The following is a 17267-nucleotide window of genomic DNA, read 5'->3' on the forward strand; positions in this document are numbered from 1 at the left end:
CAATCCTCCTAATCTGCACATCTTTGGAACACCCAGAAGAAACCCACGCCGACACAGGGAGAACGTGCAAACTCCACACAGACAGTCACCAGAGGCTGGAATCAAGCTCAGATCACTGGTGATGTGAGGCAGCAGTAGTAACCACTGAGTTACCGTGCTGCCCAAATTGTGGCTCTCCAATCTGTGAGGTAGCTCCTATTGATGTCATAATGCAATAAACAGCTGCAGGAGTCAGCCATTTGGCAAACTGAGCCTTTCAACAATAAAGAATCACAAAATCAAAGAATTGTTACAGGGCAGGAGGAGGCCAATAGGCGCATCATGCCTGCAGTGGATCTATTATCTAGTGTCAGTCTCCTGCCTTTCCCCTACATTTCTGTACACTAGTATTATCCAAAGAAATGTTTAATATGGTTGATTACAGTGGAACATGCTGACTATCTACCTCACTTTCCCTCTGCATTGCTTTCCTTTGTGTCCAATAATTCAATCGATCTGTATCATGAATATGCTCAATGACTGAGTGTCCACAAAACTACAGATTTCCAATTCTGCAAAGCCATTTCTCCAATACCAAATAGGCCGCTCAATTTCTTAATTGTGCTCCATCATTCAATAAGAATTGATCTGATCATGGCTTCAACTCCACTTAGACTTATTTGAATCTTATCCCAGAACATGCCATAGGATGATAGGACAGTCAATTTGTGCATTGGAAACTGCCATAGACAGTAATGAGATAAATGACAAACATTGTCTGACTTTTTTTGATTATGTTTATTCAGAGAGTTTTGGCTAGAACATCAGGAATGAAACCTTGCTTTGAATAGAACTGTGCGATCTTCAAAGCCCATCAAGAAGGTTGGCCAGCCTTTGTTTGACATGTCATCTGTCAGACATTACATGTCAGTGCAGAATAGCTATTTATAGACTCCCCAACACCATGGTCATCATATCTCCCTGATAGTATTTCCAGTTGAGATTCAGAAGATTATTGATTCCAGTGCCATTCCAAGATCTTGAGTTCATAATGCAGACTAACATTCCAGTATATTACTTGCTCCAGTATACTCCAGTACTGTCTTGTCAGGAGTACCATCTTAAACATGAGTCATAAGGTATAGAAGCCTCTTGATCTCACAAATGGATGTTCAATATCTCACAGTGCTCTTCCAAAAGCAAGGAGATTCACCTATAGTTCTAACTCAACATCACTAAAAAATAAGGGCTTATGCTCGAAACGTCGAATTCTCTATTCCTAAGATGCTGCCTGATTCCTGATGAAGGGCTTATGCTCGAAACGTCGAATTCTCTATTCCTGAGATGCTGCCTGGCCTGCTGTGCTTTGACCAGCAACACATTTGCAGCTGTGATCTCCAGCATCTGCAGACCTCATTTTTTACTATCACTAAAAAATAGACCATCATTGCTAACTATTTCACCACAAGAGAAGTAAGCCATCTGGCTCATCAAGCCTGTGCTATCTTTCAACTTGATCTTGGCTGACCTTGGGATTCAACTCCACTTTCCTGCCCATTCCTCAAATTCCTCAATTTGCTAAGAGATTGAAATCTACACAACCCAGCCAGGTGGAGCATCCACAACTCTCTCACATTCCATAGATTCACAGGCCTTTGAGCGAAGACATTTCTCCTTAGCTCAATCCTACCCTAAAGCTGTGCCGATGTGTTTTAGAAACAATTCCTCAGCACCATTCCATCAAACTTCTTCAGAATTGTGTTTGTCTCAATGATTTGTATGTCATATTTCGATCTTCTAAATCCTGATTACTGTTCATGGGAATACTGTTTGCACAACCTGACAGCTGTGTTCTCTGACATTATATCAGGGAATACACTTCAAAAGATGTTACAGGCATATTGAGATCAATTCTGCTCCAATATCTCCAATCACAGGATAAGATTGATTAACATTGTAAAGGAAATCCATGAAAGGATTTATTTTCTTAGAGTTATATAGTCTTACAGAACAGAAAGACACCCTTTGGCTCATCGTGTCCACACCTGTCATCAAGTACCTAACTACTCCAACCCCATTTTCCAGCACTTGGCCCACAGCATTGTATGCTACGGCATTTAAAGTGCTCATCTAAATACTTCCTCCATATCTTGAGGTTTCCTACCTCTACCACTCTTTTCATGCAGTCGGTTCCAGATCTCATCCCCTTAGGATTTTCTTAAATTGCCTCTCAACCTTCCACCCCTCACTTTAAATCTGTGCCATAACTCCTCCCCCCTCAGTTATTCACCCTTCCATTTAAAGGCCAATTTTCCCCCATCTACTTTGCCTATGCCCCTCATAACTTCAGTCTTCTCTTTGCTGCAAAAACAGCCCGAATCTCTCTTCATAGCTGAATTGCTCAAGCCCAAATAATGTCCTGGTGAATCTCTTTGGCGCTCTCTCTGACACAATCATAACTTTCCCATAATGTGGCAACTAGAACTACACACAGTACTCCAGCTGTGACCTAACTAATGTTGTATACAGCTCCATCATAAACTCCTTATTCTTGAATTTGATGCTTTGCATCTGTAAGTGAGACTAATTTACATTCTTCAGAACTTTTTCAAAAGCTCCCTACACCAGATACTGGACTTACTAGGCTGTGATTATCCCAACTACTATTCTTGAATAATGGAACATGAGCAGTCCTCCGATCTTCTGGAACCCCTCTTCAAAAATTAAGTGTCAGGGTCCTGCAACCTCCTTGTCCTCCCACAGCAGCCTGGGATATATCTCACTTTGGCTTGGGGATTTATCCAATTTTAAGCCCATTAAAACTCACATTGCCTCCACCCTCTCGATTGTAATTTGTTCAAATATACAACAGTCCTCCTCCCTGATTTCAATGCATTCACCATGCTTCCCTGTAGCAAAGTATTCGTTTAAAACCTCAGCTACATCTTCCAGCTCCACACACAGTTTGCTACTTTGATCCCTAATGAGCCTCATTCCTTCCCTGGTCACTATCTTGCCCAATATATAATTATAAAATATCTTTAGATCTTCCTTTATTTAACCCACCAATGCTTTCTCATGCCTCTTATTCACTTCCTTAATTTGTTTTTTTTAAGAAACGCCCTCTAGGGCCTCCAGTGTATCTATCCTCAGTATCTACCAAAAGCTTCCCTATCTCCCAAGTCTATACATTCCCCGACATCCGTGGTTCTCTGATTTTGTTGGTCCCACCTTTCACCTTTATGAAAACAACTTACCGACCTGTACACTGCAGAAGCTGAGTGCCAGCTCTCTGTTACCTCCTCCTATCCCCCCCGGACAATAAGCCCATCATCAAACATTGGACTATCTGTCCACAAAAGTCACTAACCTCATTTCATTTGGTGATGACCTCCATAATGCGTCCAAGTTTATCATCCCCTAACCCCACATAGCCTGTTTCTCCCTCCTTCCCGAAATAGGACTATCCAGGCAGAATAGGACTACCCTTGTTTCTGCCTGCTCCTGCCCCACAGAAGCCATCTCTTCCTACCTCAAATTGATTTTTTTCTCCCCCTTGTCTTACATCCACACTTACATCCACAATTCTTCTAATGCTTCATGTCTGTTTCAGAATTGTCAGTTCACAGGCTCCAGCCGCCTCCTCTTCATCATGGATGTGCAATCCCTTTACACTGAGATAGTGCAGATACTGGAGAGTCAGAGAGCATAAACATGTCCATCCCCCCATGTGATGTTCTCAGGACCCTCCACTTCTTCCTGGAAAAAAAGGCCTGAACCATCCCCATCCACCACAAACAACCCATTGTCAGCCACTAACAATCCCCAATAGCAGCTATCGATTCTCTCAAGCTAATCTTTATCCATCCTTTATCAACTGTTTCGCTCTCTCTCTTTCTCTGGACTCCATCTTCACCTATCATTTACTCTTCCCTTTGCCCCACCTTCAGCATAAATACAAGCTTTTCCTAGCTAAAAATCAATTCTGAAGAAGGGTTACTGGACCCAAAACATTAACTCAGCTTTCTCTCCATGGATGCTGGTCTTCAGTATTATTGCCTGAACATCGTTAGGTCAGAGTTTCTAGTTCCTTCAGCTGCTTCTCAATATCACACAAATTGAATTGAATTGTTTGACTATTGTGATGCTGAAGAACTCAGGAGGAGGCCAAGACAGCCATTTACCCAGTACATCTGGCTGAAAACGGATGCAAACTCCTCAGCCTTTCTTTTGCGTTGATGTCCTGGGCTCTCCCTTTATTGATGGAGATATTTTTAGAGCCTTCTCCTCCTTTAATCATTTACCCATCACCATTCATGACTTGATGTGGCAGGACTGCAGAGCTTAGATCAGATCAGTTGGTTGTAGGATAACTTAGCTCATCAATTGCCATACAAATCATCAAATGTGGTTTGTTGACCAGGTTGACACCTCATTTTTAGGTATGTCTGACGTGTCTTTCTACATGTCTCCTGGAACCAGGGTGATGATAGACTAGGGGAGCTTACAGATGGTGGTTAGAAAAAAACTTTGCTGCTACTAATAGCTTAAAAAGCGATGAGTGGCTAGATCTGTTCAAAATTTGTGCTGTTTAGCACATTGGCCACACATCATGGAGGGTATCCTCAATGTGAAGATGGAACCTTGCCCCCAGAAGGACCGTGCAGTGGCCACTTTTACCAATACTAGACAAACATCTGCCTCTGAAAGACTGGTGACGACAGGATCAAGTACTTCTCTCTTGCTGATTCCACCTCCACCTGTCACAGATCCAGTCAAGCAGTTATATCCCTATAAGACCAGGTTTGTCATTTCAATGTCATTTTCTGTTCTCTGTCTGATATTGGATGGTCCATCCAGACTTCGTTATGGGAAGAAGATGATATCATGTATTTCATGGTTTGTTTGTGGGATCTGCTTTCACAACAGCAGCTGATTTGGGAACACCTCAGACTACATAAAAACAGGTTCTTTCTTTCAAATGATTACTTATAGGCAGAATTTTCCAAGGGTTCCAAAGTCGATGGTTTTAGGTGGTGTGTTACTTTGCGTGCACACATCATTGGTTTAAGATAAGGTCTCTTGCCAGCGAGCAGGAATAACTGCTTGAGGAGCTGGCAGCACTCTACATTCACGTGATGATCAAACATTGCATATCCCCTCATGTTCCATTCTCATTCTGATATTGCAGGCACTCATTCCTGATGAAGGGCTTATGCTCCTGCTCCTCGGCTGGTGCCTGACCTGCTGTGCTTTCCCAGCGCCACACTTTTCAGCTCCTGTTTTGATCATGTCAAACTAATCCTCATCCTCACAGCCCAACCTTAAAGAAGTATAATAAAGAGCTAGATATCAGAGTGTGCTAAAGGACAATTGTGTGTGCAAAATCTTTTCCTGGAAATTATCAGTGCTTTACATAAAGTACAAATATTTTTCTAAGGCAGGAGTGAATGTTAAGAGGTTTTATTTAGCCAGATTTTGAACATCAGGAGGAAGGCACCCTAATGAACAGCAACCAATGAATCTGGCTCAGCCACAGGGCAAGAGCTCAACTGATAGAAATATGTGAAGGAATGTAGTTCAAAGGTACAGCTGACAGTCCAATCATGTTATAGAATGGCATCAACTTTGGTCAGACTCCCAACAATAGAAGGTATATCAATGAGCTCCTTTATAAAATTTCTGTGACATCACAGAAATTCAACAATCACCACTTCCCTCCCTCTGCCCATGAGTTTCCTTTCAGTCATACTCAAAAACAAATTCAAAACTAATTCAATGTTGACTATGGTTGAAAGGGATTGTGTGTTTAAAACAAAAAAAATCTATACCCACCATTTATGCAAGGATCAGCAAGCTGGTTAGCTTCAGATCTGAATGTTGTGATACATTACTGCAGAAAGACACAACTATGCATAAATTAGAGAGAAATAAAGCAATTCTGCCACAGAATAGTTGACGCCTCACTCGAAGTCACATGATCAGCTATTGTTTTTTTTCACAGCATTGCAAACTGTTCTAAAGTTAGAGAATATGTAACCACAAGAATCAGGTCAACAGAAACATTATATTTACTGTTAAACTGTCGAATGAGAGATTAATCTGCAACGGCTCAGGTCTCTTCCTCACAGACCAACTGATACAGACAGCAAATCCATTTTAATTTACTGCAAATACAATGAGTTCAGAAAACAAAAAAATCCCAATAAAAAGATGCCCAAAAGATTTCTGCATCTCATTTCGTCCAGCTGACTTTGGGAATATCATAATGTTCTGTGAGCGTATCCAGATGTCGGTTAAATTCCTGCAAGAAAAGCAAAGTGACAAGTTAGTGTTTTGGATAACAAAACAAACCAACTCGTGCCCAGAGGAGCCACTCAGAGTCTGGCTGGGCTGGGGTATGATGTGGAGATTCAGGGACAGTGGATGGCAGTGCTGGTGGAGGGGATGCTAAAGGGAGTAAATCTGGAATATACAAGAGTCTTCAAAAGGGCACCCCTGCTTCTGGACAGAGCCAGACTCTCAATCAACCCACGACTCGGAACTGAGCTGGTTTTGACCAGCTTTTTGGACTCTTGTAGGCAGTAGATGCCAAGCAGACTCACCCTCATACCCCATCCAGACCCAAAACCCAAGAGTCATAGAGTCGTAGAGATCATCATAGAATCCCTATAGTGTGGAAACAGGCCCTTCGGCCCAACAAGTCCACATCGACCCTCTGAAGAGTAACACACCCAGACCGATTCCCCTATACTTTACCCCTGACTAATGCACCCAACCTACAAAATCCTTGAACAGTGGACAATTTAGCATGACCAATCCACCTAACCTGCACATCTTTGGACAGCGTGGAAACAGACCCTTCGGTCCAATTCATCTATGTGGACAGATATCCTAAATTAATCGAATCCCATTTTCCAGTATTTGCCCCATATCCCTCTGAACCCTTCCTATTCATATACCCATCCAGATGCCTTTTAAATATTGTAATTGTACCAGCCTCCAGTACTTCCTGTGGCAGCTCATTGAAGGTCAAACTGCAACACATACTCCTCTTCATCCAAAACACAATATTTTCTCTCCTCATCCTTAACAATACAACAGAAATGCAGTCAATGTGCACAGATACTATCAAGACAACTCTGCACTGAGCTAATTGCCATCCACGAACTACTTACTCAAAAGATTAAAATGGAAAGCAAAAGCTCAAAACAATCAGTTATCATAAAGTATAATTGTTCAAAGTGATGCTAAACTGAAATTTCCTTTTAGGTAAAAGGAAAGCTACAATTTGGGATGGAGCTGAAGAAAACTTTTACTTGGTTTTTTTAAAAATAAAATACCAGCAGCCATTCTCTTGGCTAATGTTTTGCCGTTTATGGTGCAGGTACAATGTGCAAAAATGCCTCCTTCTGCGTTGTTAACACTCCTGGGAGTCTGTGATTCTACTTAAACTAGTTTCAACAACTGCCTCAAAATTTGTCATCAAGTCAACTGACTATCCTTGAGATGCATTGGCCTTTCTTTCACTGTTATTGGGTCAAAACCCTGGAGCACCATCCCTAACAGCATTATGCGATTAGCTTCACCCCACACACTGACACAGTTCCAGATAGAGGCCAATCAAGCACTTTGCAGGGACAATTAAGAATGGGTGACCTCATCGCCAACTCCCATATCTCAAGAATGAAATCTTCAAACACTAGTTACTTCAAAATTCTGCATTTGCCTTCAAAGAAACTAATTTTATTTACAGGAGCAGGAGAGACGACATTTCGGGCAAAGGCCCTTCATCAGGAATTCGAACCATCAACTCTCCTGCTCCTTGGATGCTGCCTGACCTGCTGTGTATTTCCACCCCACACTCTTTACTCTAATCTCCAGCATCTGCAGTCCTCACCTTCGCCTACTTTTAATTACGGTCATTTTCAAATGACAGGAACAGTTGTGTTAATCAGCATGTTCAGTAAGTAGCTGGTTATGGTTAACTAATTAAAATTGCTAGTTAGTGTGAAGCTGCTCTTCTATTTCCGAGTTGTTGGGGGGGGGGGGGGGGGGGGTGAGGGACAGTATGGGATTACTATAAAACCAGAAGTAAACAAACCATTGTAACTGAACACCAACCTAAATGGAAACTTTCACTTGTTTAGATAATCAGCTCTACTCTGAACAGATTTAACTGTACAGCGATTGAACAATATATTTTTATCAATAAATTATAAAATGCATGTTATATCAGGACAACATGCCCAGGGATGAGAAACTTCCACTGAAAATGGATACTGAACACTAGAGATTTGATTCTTTATTATGTACCTCCAGATCAACTTTGGAAAATAACAAAATCCAAATGTCAATATCACTGACAACTGCTCCAAGCAGTAACTGGGGGCAACTGAGTTTCCAAATGGCTTTTTACTAAAAGGGGAGAATAAAATTGAAATTGGAAGGAATTGGGAGACGTTGGAAATTTCTGTTAAGCGTTCATTCTGGTCAGTACGATGTAGGATAACAGAGTTTACTGTAGGTTCTCAGATATTAGTTAGACTAAAATACAGTAACCTCACATCAAACACCTGATGTTGGGAGACATACTCAAGCATTCATAGAGCAACCTCGAGACCTTCCCATTCACAGGTACTCAAAATCACAGGAGATGGTTTCAGGTGATGAATACTTTAATAAAGTCAGAAGTCAAACGACACCAGGTAATAGTCCAACAGGTTTATTTGAAATCACAAGCTCCTTCGTCACTTGACCGTGCACAAAATGTTAAATCCTCTTGAAGTTCTCTGAAAAACTTGTAAGTCTCATCAGTTTAAGAATAGATTCTATAATAACCAGACTGTTGTTTATTTCCCCACTCCAGAGACTGCACGACAGAGGGAGAAGACACAGTAGATGGTCATACATTACATGAAGCAGCAGGTCATTTCCTTTTAGTTTTTAGTTGTTTGGTTTAGCCACATGTGCAAGGGAAATGTCAGATGATGTAGAACAGCTCAGAAGTGTACTGTCACAGCCACCCCACAGCATGGGGCTCTAACCACCAACTGAACCAGCCTTATTCCAACTCTTTCCAGCTATACAGCGCCATGCAGGGGTAGAAAACAGACACTACAACAATTGCAGAGAACCCCGTAACATTATAGAGATGTACAGCACAGAAACAGACCCTTCGGTCCAAACCATCCATAGAACATAGAATATAGAAAAATACAGCGCAGTACAGGCCCTTCGGCCCTCGATGTTGCGCCGACCCAAGCCCACCTAACCTACACTAGCCCACTATCCTCCATATGCCTATCCAATGCCCATTTAAATGCCCATAAAGAGGGAGAGTACACCACTGTTACTGGCAGGGCATTCCATGAACTCACGACTTGCTGAGTAAAGAATCTAACCCTGACATCTGTCCTATACCTACCTCCCCTTAATTTAAAGCTATGCCCCCCGTAATAGCTGACTCCATACGTGGAAAAAGGTTCTCATGGTCAACCCTATCTAAACCCCTAATCATCTTGTACACTCTATCAAGTCACCCCTAAACCTTCTTTTCTCCAATGAAAACAGCCCCAAGTGCCTCAGCCTTTCCTCATACGATCTTCCTACCATGCCAGGCAACATCCTGGGAAATCTCCTCTGCACCTGTTCCAGTGCCTCCACATCCTTCCTATAGTACGGCGACCAAAACTGCACACAATACTCCAGATGCGGCCGCACCAGAGTCTTATACAACTGCAACATGACCTCAGGACTCTGGAACTCAATTCCTCTACCAATAAAAGCCAGTACGCCATATGCCTTCTTCACTGCACTATTTACCTGGGTGGTAACTTTCAGAGATCTGTGTACATGGACACCAAGATCCCTCTGCTCATCCACACTACCAAGTATCCGACCATTAGCCCAGTACTCCATCTTGTTACTCTTACCAAAGTGAATCACTTCACACTTAGCTACATTGAACTCCATTTGCCACCTTTCTGCCCAGCTCTGCAGCTTATCTATATCCCGCTGTAACCTGCCACATCCTTCCTCACTGTCAACAACTCCACCGACTTTCATATCATCCGCAAACTTGCTCACCCAACCTTCTAGCCCAAAATGACCAACAGCAATGGTCCCAAAACAGATTCTTGCGGAACACCGCCACTAACTGCACTCTAAGATGAACCTTTACCATCAACTACTACCCCCGTCTCCTTCCAGCCAGCCAATTCCTAATCCAAACCTCCAACTCCCCCTCAATGCCATACCTCCCGACTCAGGCGACTGACTGTGTGGAGTTTGCACGTTCTCCCCATGTCTGCATGGGTTTCCTCCGGGTGCTCTGGTTTCCTCCTACAGTCCAAAGATGTGCAGGTCAGGTGAATTGGCCATGCTAAATTGCCCGTAGTGTTAGGTAAGGGGTAAATGTAGGGGTATGGGTGGGTTGCGCTTCGGCGGGTCGGTGTGGACTTGTTGGGCCGAAGGGCCTGTTTCCACACTGTAAGTAATCTAATCTAATCTAACCTCCGTATTTTTTGCAGTAGCCTACCATGGGGAACCTTATCAAATGCCTTACTAAAATCCATATACACCACATCTACCGCTTTACCCTCGTCCACCTCCTTAGTCACCTTCTCAAAGAATTCAATAAGGTTTGTGAGGCATGATCTGCCCTTCACAAAACCATGCTGACTATCCTTGATCACATTATTCCTGTCCAGATGTTCATAAATCCTATCACTTACAATTCTCTCTAAGACTTTGCCCACAACAGAAGTATGACTCACCTGCCTATAGTTACTAGAGTTATCCCTGCTCCCCTTCTTGAACAAGGGGACCACATTTGCTATCCTCCAGTCTTCTGGCACTATTCTTGTAGACAACGAGGACATAAACATCAAGGCCAATGGCTCCGCAATCTCCTCCCTTGCTTCCCAGAGAATCCTAGGATAAATGCCATCAGGCCCAGGAGACTTATCTATTTTCACCCTTTTACAAATTTCCAACACTTCTTCCCTACATACCTCAAAGCCATCCATTCTAATTAATTGTGACTTAATATTCACATCGGCAACAATGTCCTGTTCCTGAATGAATACGGACGAAAAGTATTCATTCAGTGTCTCTCCAATCTCTTCAGCCTCCACGCACAACTTCCCACTACTATCCTTGACTGGACCTATTCCTACCCTAGTCATTCTTTTATTCCTGACATACCTATAAAAAGCCTTTGGGTTTTCCCTAATCCTACCAACCAAGGACTTTTCATGTCCCCTCCTTGATGCTCTTAGCTCTCTCTTCAGATCCTTCCTGGCTACCTTATAACTCTCAATCGCCCTTGAACCTTCACGCCTCATCTTTACATAGGCCGCCCTCTTCCCTTTTACAAGGGATTCCAATTCCTAATTAAATCATGGCTCCCTCACACGACCCTTTCCTCCCTGCCTCACAGGTACATACTTATCAAGGACACCCATTAGCTGTTCCTTGAACAATCTCCACATATCATTTGTGTTCTTCCCATGAAGCCTACTTTTCCAAGCCACGCATCCTAAGTCATGCCTCACCGCATCATAATTTCCCTGTCCCCAGCTATAACTCTTGCCCTGCAGAGCACACCTATCCCTCTCCATCACTAGAGTAAAAGTCACCAATTGTGGTCACTGTCCTCAAAGTGCTCACCTACCTCCAATTCTAACACCTGGCCTGGTTCGTTACCCAGAACCAAATCCAGTATGGCCTCACCTCTTGTTGGCCTGTCTACATATTGTGTCAGGAAACCCTCCTGCACACATTGGACAAACACCGACCCATCTAACGCACTCGAGCTACAGCTTTCCCAGTCAATATCTGGAAAGTTAAAGTCCCCCATAACAACCACCCTATTACTTTCACTCTTCTCCTGAATCATCCTCGCAATCCTTTCTTCTACGTCTCTAGGACTATTAGCAGGCCTGTAGAAAACTCCTAACAGGGTGACCTCACCTTTCCTATTTCTAACCTCAGCCCAAACTACCTCAAATGGCGAGTCTTCATCCATCGTCCTTTCCACCGCTGTAAAACTATCCTTGACAAGCAATGCCACACCTCCCCCTCTTTTACCCCCACCTCTGACACTACTAAAACATTTAAACCCTGGAACGTGCAACAGCCAATCCTGTCCCTGTTCTACCCATGTCTCTGTAATAGCCACAACATCAAAATCCCAGGTACCAACCCACGCTGCAAGTTCACCTACTTTATTTCGTATACTTCTTGCATTGAGGTATACACACTTCAAGCCACCTTCCTGTTTATAGGCACCCTTCTTCGAGATTGATGCCATGTTCCTAACCTCCCTACACTCCAGGTCCTGCACCCTAATGCTACAGTCTAGGTTCCCATGCCCCTGCAGAGTTAGTTTAAACCCCCCCAAAGAGCACTAGCAAACCTCCCCCCAAGGATACTGGTGCCCCTCAGGTTCAGGTGTAGACCATCCTGTTTATAGAGGTCTCACCTTCCCCAGAAAGAACCCCAGTTATCCAGATATCGGAATCCCTCCCTCCCACACCATCCCTGTAGCCACGCATTTAACTGTTCTCTCTCCCTATTCCTCGACTCTCTATCACGTGGCACAGATAACAAACCAGAGACAACAACTCTGTTTGTTCTAACTCTGAGCTTCCAACCTAGCTCCCTGAAAGACTGCCTAACATCCTCATCCCTCTTCCTACCTAGGTCTTTGGTCCCAATGTGGACCACGACTTCGGGCTGCTCCCCCTTCCCCTTAAGGACCCGGAAAATACGATCAGAGACGTCACGTACCCTTGCACCTGGGAGGCAACATAGCAAACGTGAGTCTCTCTCGCCCCCGCAAAACCGCCTATCTGTGCCCCAAACTATTGAGTCCCCAATAACTATTGCTCTGCTCTTCTCCACCCTTCCCTTCTGAGCAACCGGGACAGGCTCCGTGCCAGAGGCCTGAACCCCATTGCTTACCCCTGGTAAGTCCCCCCCCCCACAAGTATCCAAAACGGTATATTTGTTCTTGAGGGGAACAACCGCAGGGGGTCCCTGCACTGGCTGCTTCCTCCCAGTCCCCCTAACTGTCACCGATCTGTCTGCAATCTTTGGAGTTACTACTTCCCTAAAGCTCCGATCTATGACCCCCTCTGCCTCCCGAATGATCCTAAGTTCATCCAACTCCAGCTCCAGTTCCTTAACACGGTCTTGGAGGAGCTGGAGATGGGTGCACTTCCTGCAAGTGTAATCAGCAGGGACGACTATGGCATCCCTCACCTCAAACACGTTGCAAGAGGAACATTGCACTGCCTTCACTCCCATCCCTCTAAAAGTAACCTTAAAAAAAACTAGGTCTAAAGAATAAAACAAGCAAAATGCAGCTCTTACCTGCTTACCACAACGAGTTTTATTATTAGGTTAGAGGATTAGAGGAGGGCAGGTGGGAGGCACTACCCCTGTAGTGCCTCGGGTTCCTCTCCTGCGCGCCTTTATTGGGAAAACCTACCCAGGTAAGCTTGCGCTACACCAGCTTCCGGGTCTGCTCCGCGCTTTTAAAAAAAACTTTTAAATTTAAACCGTTAAAAAAAACTTAACCGCGACTAACTGGTCACCTGTAGGTGACCACAAATGCTGACCAGATATCCCAACTCAATCTAGTCCCACTTGCCAGCACCTGGCCCATATCCCTCCAAACCCTTCCTATTCATATATATATCCAAATGCCTCTTAAATGTTGCAATTGTACCAGCCTCCACCACATCCTCTGGCAGCTCATTCCATACACGTACCACCCTCTGCATGAAAAAGTTGCCCCTTAGGTCTCTTTTATATCTTGCCCCTCTCACCCTAAACCTATGCCCTCTAGTTCTGGACTCCCTGACCCCAGGGAAAAGACTTTGCCTATTTATCCTGCCCATGTCCCTCATGATTTTGTAAACCTCAATAAGGTCACCCCTCAGCCCATGACGCTCCACGGAAAACAGCCCCAGCCTGTTCAGCCTCTCCCTGTAGCTCAGATCCTCCAACCCGAGCAACATCCTTGTAAATCTTTTCTGAACCTTTTCAAGTTTCACAACATCTTTCCGATACGAAGGAGACTAGAATTGCACGCAATATTCCAACAGTGGCCTGACCAATGTCCTGTACAGCCGCAACATGACCTCCCTCCCAACCCCTGTACTCAATACGCTGACCAATAAAGGATCTGATAGGAGATTACACAATGTCTACAAGACAGATCTAAGTAGACAAACAGGAGGCTGGAAGAAGGCAGCATCAGGAGGTGAAGTCAACTGTTTGCGTATAACCCTTCTTCAGGATTGGATATGGGGGCAGAGGGAACGACAGAGGGAGGGCAGTGGGGGAACAGAATGGTGAGGTGACCACAAATGCTGGGTATGAGGAAGGACACAAAGGGAAAGCATAAAATTAAAGAACCCAAAGAATATTAGAAATAAAGCAAAAGGAAAACGTATTAAGAAAGACAACTTCGCTGGGAAAAGCAAGTAGTCCAGCTCTGTACAAGAACAAATTTAGGCAGCTATGAAACTTAACAATTAGTCATTAAGGAGGAGCAAAAGCCTTTAACAGATCACTTCAAGTACTTACAAGGAATGACAATAGGGGTTTGACCAATCATGTGTGGTGTGGTGGAAAACAATGAGGAATGCGTTTAAGACATAAAAAAAGTCAGTGATCAGATTTAAACAAGGACATGAGGTAATGAGTATGTGACCAAACCTGAGAGGATATCAACACTTAATGTCATCGCCCAAGTCAGTACAAGGGCAGTTTCATCATCGCTATTCTAGTAATGTAATCAAAAGACTAACAGTTCATCACAGCAGAAATGTGGGGAGGACATTGTGTTCGTCAGCATGAGTTTGATTGACATGTTTAGTGGACAAAAATCATATAAACACAAAAGATTGAGTGCGCCATTTTTGGAGTAGTCTCTGAGAGCACGAGGTGGTAAGTGCTGATACCGCTACTCTGCTGAGGTTTTAGAACCTCTGCTTCAACTAGGGCTTAGTGTATTGTTAATCTGTAACCGTGACACTGTAATAAATATTTAAATAAATGTGCTAAACCTTTAGTGGACTGATTGTAAGACTTTTATTCCTGGCAATTGAACGATCTCTCAGGAAAAGAACCAGAGAAGGTTGAGTAGACTCCAGTAGGAAGACCTCCCTTACCCATTAAAATTCTCGGGGAGGCTTCGACAGGCATGACCTGGTTGGTCGATGGGAGGGATGAATCTGGTTGGTAGCTGGAAGGGAAGGGGGGTGTCGGGGGTGGAAAGAGAGCCAGGGGATGGGTGGGAAGGTTATTTGAAATTGGAGCATTCAATATTGAGACCTCCAGGCTGTAGGCTGCCCAGGCAGAAAACAAGGTGTTGTTCCTCCAATTTGTGGTCTGATTCACAGTGGCAATGGAGGAAGCCAAGGATGGATATGTCAGAGTAGGAGTGGGAAGGGGAATTGAAATGGGCGATGACCGGGAGATCAGGCTGGCCCTTTCAGGCCAGATGTAGATGCTTGGCAAAACAGACACCTAGTCTACATTGGGTCTCACCGATGTGGAGAAGACAACAACAGGAACACCAGAAGCAGCAGACTAGGTTGGAGGAGATGCAGATCTCACCTGGAAGGACTGTTTGGGGCCCTGGATATAGGGGAGGACAGACCTAGGCCAACTGGATCAACTGGTTTATGATCTATACATGTTTCTTCTCTGTCACCTTCACCTCACCTCATCCTATCAGCCTCTTCTCTTCAACATCATCACCCCCATCCTCCAAATCTGCATCCTTGTTATACAGATTTCTGAGGTTTCTTTGCAGCAGTAACGTCTGGAATTGGAAGTCAATCTGTCAGCACGCTGACTGACGTGTGGTACCTCCGTGCAACTGCAATTCAGAGGGAACACTGCTCCTATTTTTTGTCCCTTGTGCTTGTCGAGAGGCAACATAAATGTATCTATGCTCTTCCAGCTCAGCTGTTCCTGCAGCAGCACGTTACACATTCTCTGGGTGAAGAACCTTTCTTGAATTTACTTGTTAGTCACTAAGGTAACGACCAAACAATACGTGGCTTGGAAAGGGTGGACGCTAGGAAATTGGTTCTGTTAGGCAAGGAGACTAGGACCCGTGAACACAGCCTTAGAATTAGAGGGGGTAAATTCAGAACAGAAACATGGAGACATTTCTTCAGCCAGAGAGTGGTGGGCCTGTGGAATTCATTGCCGCAGAGTGCAGTGGAGGTCAGGACGCTAAATGTCTTCAAGGCAGAGATTGATAAATTCTTGATGTCACAAGGAATTAAGGGCTACGTGGAGAATGTGGAGTTGAAATGCCCATCAGCCATGATTGAATGGCGGAGTGGACTCAATGGGTCGAATGGCCTTACTTCCACTTCTATGTCTTATGGTCTTAATTGGAAGCATTCTTAGTTCATCCTATCAAATAGAAACACAATGCTCGATATCCTTTGGCTCCCTCAAACCATTCACTAACGCTGTTGCTGTTAACCCTTCACTTACCTATATTCCCTTTGTACTCAAAAAGTCAATATTGGTCTTGAATGTTTTCTTTGATTAATATTGCCTTTAGTAAGTATACTAAAACTGTACACCCGTCCAGTCTAATCAAAGGAGAAAGCGAGGACTGCAGATGCTGGAGATCAGAGCTGAAAATGTGTTGCTGGAAAAGCGCAGGTCAGGCAGCATCCAAGGAGCAGGAGAATCGACGTTTCGGGCATGAGCCCTTCTTCAGGAAGGGCTGAAGGGCTCATGCCTGAAACATCGATTCTCCTGCTCCTTGGATGCTGCCTGACCTGCTGCGCTTTTCCAGCAACACATTTTCAGTCCCAGTCTAATCAAAGACCTACATAACCTTAGCAAGACCCTTTTACTCTTGTATTTGACAACATCTTTAAAGAACAAAGAAAATTCACAGGCCCTTCGGTCCTCCAAGCCTGAACTGATCCACTGTCTAAACCTATTGCCCAATTCCTAAGTATCTGTATCCATCTGCTCCCCACCTACTCATGCATCAGTCCAAATCCATCATAAATGAATCTACTGTGCCTGCCTCTACTAACTCTGCTGGCAATGCATTCCAGTACCTACCACCCTCTGTATAAAGTACTTTCCGCCTGTATCCCCTTAAACCTTTCACCTCTCACCTTGAACACATGACTGTGTTATTGAATCCCTCACCCTGGGAAAAAGCTTATTTCTGTTTACCCTGTCTATACCCTTCATGATTTTGTAAACCTCGATCAGGTCCCCCCCAT

The 17267-nt window shown here is 44.0% G+C and overlaps 1 protein-coding gene across 1 annotated transcript in view; it reads right to left on the reverse strand.

Annotated features, from left to right (window-relative positions):
- Positions 1–5426: 5426 nt before the first annotated feature.
- fam32a (family with sequence similarity 32 member A) overlaps positions 5427–17267 on the reverse strand; it is a 28805-nt gene continuing 16964 nt past the window's right edge. The window contains exon 4 of the mRNA XM_060846221.1: positions 5427–6283. Within this exon, the coding sequence (XP_060702204.1) occupies positions 6215–6283 (69 nt within the window). The 3' untranslated portion in view covers positions 5427–6214. The remainder of the gene's footprint in view (positions 6284–17267) is intronic.

Source organism: Hemiscyllium ocellatum, chromosome 28 (genome assembly GCF_020745735.1).
Source record: "Hemiscyllium ocellatum isolate sHemOce1 chromosome 28, sHemOce1.pat.X.cur, whole genome shotgun sequence".
NCBI lineage: Eukaryota > Metazoa > Chordata > Chondrichthyes > Orectolobiformes > Hemiscylliidae > Hemiscyllium > Hemiscyllium ocellatum.